The sequence below is a fragment of the Prionailurus viverrinus genome, chromosome C2 (assembly GCF_022837055.1).
Source record: "Prionailurus viverrinus isolate Anna chromosome C2, UM_Priviv_1.0, whole genome shotgun sequence".
In the NCBI taxonomy this organism is placed as follows: Eukaryota; Metazoa; Chordata; class Mammalia; order Carnivora; family Felidae; genus Prionailurus; species Prionailurus viverrinus.
In genome coordinates this window covers 26,061,913-26,067,581 of record NC_062569.1, presented here as the reverse complement: position 1 = coordinate 26,067,581, position 5,669 = coordinate 26,061,913, and the positions used below count along the sequence as shown (strand labels likewise).

The 5,669-nt window shown below is 53.4% G+C and overlaps 1 protein-coding gene across 1 annotated transcript in view; it reads right to left on the bottom strand.

The window, feature by feature from the left end:
* Positions 1-1,604: 1,604 nt before the first annotated feature.
* COLQ (collagen like tail subunit of asymmetric acetylcholinesterase) overlaps positions 1,605-5,669 on the bottom strand; it is a 78,561-nt gene continuing 74,496 nt past the window's right edge. The window contains exons 16-17 of the mRNA XM_047876262.1: positions 5,218-5,320; positions 1,605-3,282 (exon numbers count right to left, since the gene is read on the bottom strand). Of these exons, the coding sequence (XP_047732218.1) occupies positions 3,213-3,282; positions 5,218-5,320 (173 nt within the window). The 3' untranslated portion in view covers positions 1,605-3,212. The remainder of the gene's footprint in view (positions 3,283-5,217; positions 5,321-5,669) is intronic.

Sequence of the window (5,669 nt, the reverse complement as noted above, 5' to 3'; positions counted from 1 at the left end):
AGAGGACAGCTCAAGCAGAGAAATGGAGTGGGAGCCTTGATTGAACCATGCCTGATCTCCACCCTACCTCTGGAGTTTTTACCTTATATTGGCCAATAAATTTCACCCTGTGGTTTATATATTTAAGTTGGATTTTCTGCCACCTACCAACAAAAGCATCTAAGCTGGCATAGCCTTTTTTAGCTACCCAACTGCACCTCTGAAGACCCTATGATATTTTCAGCCACTCCATGTGACAGCCTCAGGAGCAGCTGAAGGAATCCATCACCACTCCTAGGCAGACCCTGTCACCACTGGAGGATAGCGTCCCCACCCACAAGCTGTTAAAGCCAAAAGACAATTTAGCCCTTGTTATAGTTTCTTCCGGGTAAGGAAATGGAGGCTGTGAGACGCGACAAACCCAGCCTGAGCCCAGGTGCCAGGACTCCGGGTTCATCGTCCTTCCCTCCACACTGTGGCCCCTCAGTTCCCTACAGGACCAGCAAGTGCTCTCTGGAACCATCTAGCTACCTATCCTGTGGCTGCCTGGCCTGCTTACAACAGGTGCCCCTGTTCCTGGGGAACCTGCTCCCTCCACCACAGTTAGCATTTCAGGGCAGGGCTGGGGACAGCCCATCTTCCTTCATCTTTCATTTCTCCATTTCACAATTCCACAGGGGGAGAACTACTATTATTATATACATATATATAAACACGTGGCTTTGAACCCTTTTATTTTCAGGGCCTTTCAGAACCCCCCCTGCAATACTTGGAGACAGACCCCTCTAATACTGTGGGATCTGGTTACAAGAGCATAGGTGGAGGCTCACACACCAAATGTCTACGTATTTACATTATAATCAAACTAACAGAGTGTTCTTAAATATGTTCTCTCTGCTTACCTGTCAGTCACACCTTCATAAAGACCTAGAAGGCTGGGTTTGAATATGGACTATTTAGATTCCTCAAAGTTCTGTGGCAGCACGAGGAGAGCAAGGCCCAGCCCGCACTGAGAGGGGCCTCGTGTGTATCTCTGTGGCAACTCCAGCCCGCCTATCCAAGCCCCACCTGCAACCCCTAAACACAGCTTGTCCCTGGTCACCCCTCGTGCTTACAGGCGTATGCAGGTCATACTCAGGCAGGCAGACTTGGGGAAGAGGCCTCAGGCTCAGGACCGCTTGGGTGAGAACTGTGGTCTCCTGGGTACCTGGCACACGGTCTGGGAGAGGGGTGTCCAGTAGGCATGTCACCTTGGCCTCACAGACTCCCTGCCCTGTGGGGAGGGTCATGGCCAGAGGAGGGCCAGATTGGTACCCTCTAAGGCAAGAGCCCCAGGACAGGGCCCCTCGTGCCAGGTCCAAGGGCAGTGCCGGAACGCCATCTCGTTCTAAACAGGGTCCTAAAATAAGGCTGGGGTGAGGCTAGGTTAGCAAGACCAGGCTCTGTGACTTTGGCTAAGTCCCTCCCTATCTCTCAACCTCTGTTTCCTCCCTTGTCTCTGAGTGGGACTGCTCCACATTCTAGAATCCTCTGCAGAGCCTCAGAAACAGTGAATTCAGATGCCTCATTCCAACCAGTAATGCTGGGACTCTGGTCCAAAACCCCCAGGGAAGAAAAAGCCACAGTGGGGAAACAAACCGCTTATATTTCTTGATATCCGGAGATCCCAGCATGAAGGTGCAGCTTTCATGGGAGCAACATCACCCCCAAGGTGTGCAGTAGAGCCTGGGGGAACCCAGCTGGCCAGTGTGCCCATCTCCGAAGACCTCACCCTTGGGCTGATCCCATCTGCTACAGACCCGCTAGTGACAGCCCGCTGAGCCGGAAGCTCTTGTCTGAAGCCCATCTCTGAAGACCTCACCTTCAGGTTGATCCCATCTGCTACAGACCACTAGTGATGGCCCGCTGGGCCAGAAGCTCTTGTCTGCTGAGTCCCCAAGACTCAGGCACGTTAAAGTGCTCTGTACAAAAGCTCAACAGCGTCCCTCCATCTGGTAACAAATAAGGAAATCCCATTTGAGGTCTGCCACTGGGGAGACATCTTTCCAAAACAAAGCTCAGCCCCACTCAGGAAAGATGGTGGTACAAGGCAGCTCACAGTCATGCCAGACTAACGACCCTGCAGAAACACGAGGGGCTCAGGCACACGAGGGCAAGGCTCTGCACTCCAGAGACACAATGGGAAGGTCACAGGGTGTGCACAGGAGTCAGCAGGCAGCCAGGAGCTGGAGCTCAGGACAGAAATGGTCTCTGCCTAGAACAGGTATTCAGTCGTAGGGCCTCACATGGGGAGACCCGGGGTGGCATTCTCCTTAAGGACTGGAAACACCAAAAGCCTGCCCAAGTGTAGGCTCAGGAAGTCACACCCTCTGGTGGTGAATCTCCTGAACAAGAGATGGACATAAGGGGCATTCACAAGACAGAGGTCCAAGTACTGAGAGCCACGAGGTCAAGGTGGTGCTGGGGATGGTGAAACTATAGAAGCTACCCTCTTGGGAAACACTGAGAAGCAGGAAGGCCACTGTTCTGTTCACAAGCTGAGCACCCATCTGGGCCTCCGCCCTCTCCCAGGGGCAGAGCACCAGTTTGGTGGCTTTCTCAGGGCTTTTTCACAGTTGGGTCCCTTCTTGGGGGAGCTGCATCCACATGAGGCTGTGCTGGGCTGTGGCCAGTTGAGGGGTTCCTCAGCGGGTGCAGAGCTTGGAGCCACTCCAAGAAGGCGGGTTCATTTCCCTGCTTTGTGGTTCACAGGCCTGGAGAGACCTGACGGCCGGCTGCCCCGGGTGAGAATGCCCACATTTCTGGAGGTCAGAGGAGTGGGGAGGCCTGTCCACCACATGACCCAGATGGGATGACGACAAATTCAAAAAGCCCTGCAGGTCTAGGCGAAGGTAACAGTTGTGAGCCAAGTCCACGGTCTGGGTTGGTAACATTCCGAAGAAAAAGGGCACTGCAGGTCGGCGATTTGGCTGGATGGCAGCAATGGGAAAACGGTTCCCAGCAGGGGCATGTGGAAGGTTCTCCGGTACCTCAGATTAAGACAGGGTGCAGTGGTCCTAAGTTCTTCCGGTTGGACCGAGTTAAAAGCATGTCTTAGCAGCAAGAGCTCGTCCTTATTTTTGTCACACGAAGGTGACGGAAACCGGACCGGGGGGTGTGAAGTCAATTTAATGAGGGTGGAAAAGCTGCTGCCGATCCTGTGGGATGCAGCCTGCCTTCTCCGCAAAGGCCCTTCACGTGAAGTAGCGGCAGGACGTGGAGTCGATGTAGCAGTAGGGGGTGCACTGCAGGTCCCCATATGACCTGAGGGGGGCAGATATGGGTCAGGGTGCGCGCAGGGCAGCGGGCACGACGGCTCCTGCCCAGGCCTCAGGACCAAGGCATGTTCTGTCTGAGGCCACCTCTGGTGACTTCTGGTCCACCCTCATCAGACAGCTGTCACTACTGCTACCTCACTAAGGGCCTCAGGGTTTGCCAGAGAGTGCTCTCATTCTCACTTGGGGTAAGAGGCTTGGGGCAGTTGAGTTCAGGCCTCTGCGGCTTTGCCGCTTGAGCCCAGCTGAGGGATCTGGGTGGAAAGAGTTGGTAACCATGTTCTTAACACAGCATCTCTGAGAGAATCACTCCCTTCTCAAGACCTGAAAGGTTTCCAGGCGCGATCCATTGGTCATACTGTACTGATGCAAATGTTCTATTTCTGTGCGGTCCAGTCCGGCAGCCTCTAGCCATGTGTATCTACTGAGGTCTTAAAATAAGGTTAGTAGGAATGAATAATTGGATTTTTAATCTTAATTAATTTGAAGTTAAATAGCAATGTGTGGCCGGGGGCCACCAGATTGGACAGCACAGCCTATACCTCTGTAAGCCCAAGTGCTAATGTATGATGGTTACACATTATACCCATATTCACAAGCATCCCTTGAGGCCTCTAGAGATTACATGAGTAACCACAGTGAACCAGTGGGTAAGCCCCAGGCTCTATGCAGTCCTGTGTTCCATGTCCAGTTATCTACACTGACTTGTCTCCATGAAGCCATCAACCAGCTCAGACCTGCCACCTCTCTGGCAAGTGCCAGAGGATAGGGCACTTCAGGGATAGGGCAGTACATACAGACACAGAGATACAGTCGGGTCCTGGCCAAGCCTAAAGTGCTTGGAGTTTTGGAACTACAGATCTGTAGTTCCCCCAGCCTGGTTCGAGACGCTGGTGTGTGTTTGGGGGTGGGCATTGAGGAGAATGCCTTCCATTGAGGAATGCCTTCCATTCCTTGGACAGAGGACAGAGGGGTGGACAGAGTCAGTGGACAGAGGGGTGACAGAAAGACAGGACTGGTGTCTATTTCCCAGCCCTGCTGAGGGCCTGGGTCCAAGCTTACCAGAGGAATAGGGCTGAAAGCAAAGGCTGAAGAGACTGGACTCCTGAGGGACCTAGGAGGTATGAAGGGCCAGCGATCCATTGCGGAACCAACAGAGAAGCAGGAACTAGGGAGGAAAGCCTTCTCATTTTCCCTACAACACTATACAACTCCGCATCTGTGAGGATTAGGGGGAATGTAGTATGGTTTTGCATCTCATAGGCCCAGTGTCCTTTAGCTGGCTTGGGAGATGTCAACCGTGGAGGTCAATGTGAACACCCACTGGAGAGTCCCAGATAGAAGTAGAGGGGTCCCTGAAGGGGGTACTAACTTCCCGGGGTTTTCTTGGAACAGTCATGAGCCAGCAAAATTAGATGTTAATGCTGGTGTGATCTCATCTGCACCTATAGTCCTGCCCTGGGGGTCGGAGTTGTTGCAGAGAATTCAGGTTATACAGATGCTTAGATTCTTGGAAATGCCCTGGTACCTCCATCTTCCACTGGGCTTCCTCCAGACCCACTTTCCAGAAGACTAATGTGGTCATGGTAGCCACTGGGATTGGGAGCTGCTCACCCAGGGGCAACAGCTGAACGTAGAGATTGCTGATTGCCAGGGGTCCGGGATGGAGCTGGTGACTCTCTGTCTCAGCTCGGCCTCAGAGGCACTCAGGCACCCTAAGAGGGCACGTGGTCATTATGTGTGTGTTGCCTGTCTCCCTTAGGTGAGCAGGGACCATGTGTTGTGCTATTTGTCACCATACCTCAGTGTCTAGAAAGTACCAGGAACATAAGCAGCATTAAAAAAAGTATTTGTGAAGGAAAGAGGAGGAAGCAGGCAGAGAGGGAGGCAGGGGTGTCATAACAGCACGCGAGGTGATTCCTACCCAGGGAGATAGGTCTCGCAGGTCAGGTGGCCAAAGTCAGAGCCGTCGCAGTCCTCCACTCCCTTGTGCTGGTGACCATCTCCACAGTAGGCCCGGTGACAGCCTGAGGGACACAGGGGAGTGTAGCCCTGAGAGGGTGCTGGGGTGGGACAGGACTACCTTAGCCTGTAAGGACTGTGTGGCCTAAAGGATCCACCCAGAGCATGCACCCTCTTAAGCGGACTCCCATAAAGCTTCAGATGCATCCGGGGACTGCCCCCTCAGCACCCCCAAATCCCACACCAGAGAATAAGGAGACCCAAGCTCCAGCCCACTCCAGCTACTTGTTAGCCAACAGAATAAGAGCAGGCCCCTTGGCCTCCCTGAGCCTCAATATCTCTATCTCAAACCTGGGGCGTGGACACCACCTCCCCTTCACAGGACACACCGTGGGTTCCCATGGAGTGAGAGTC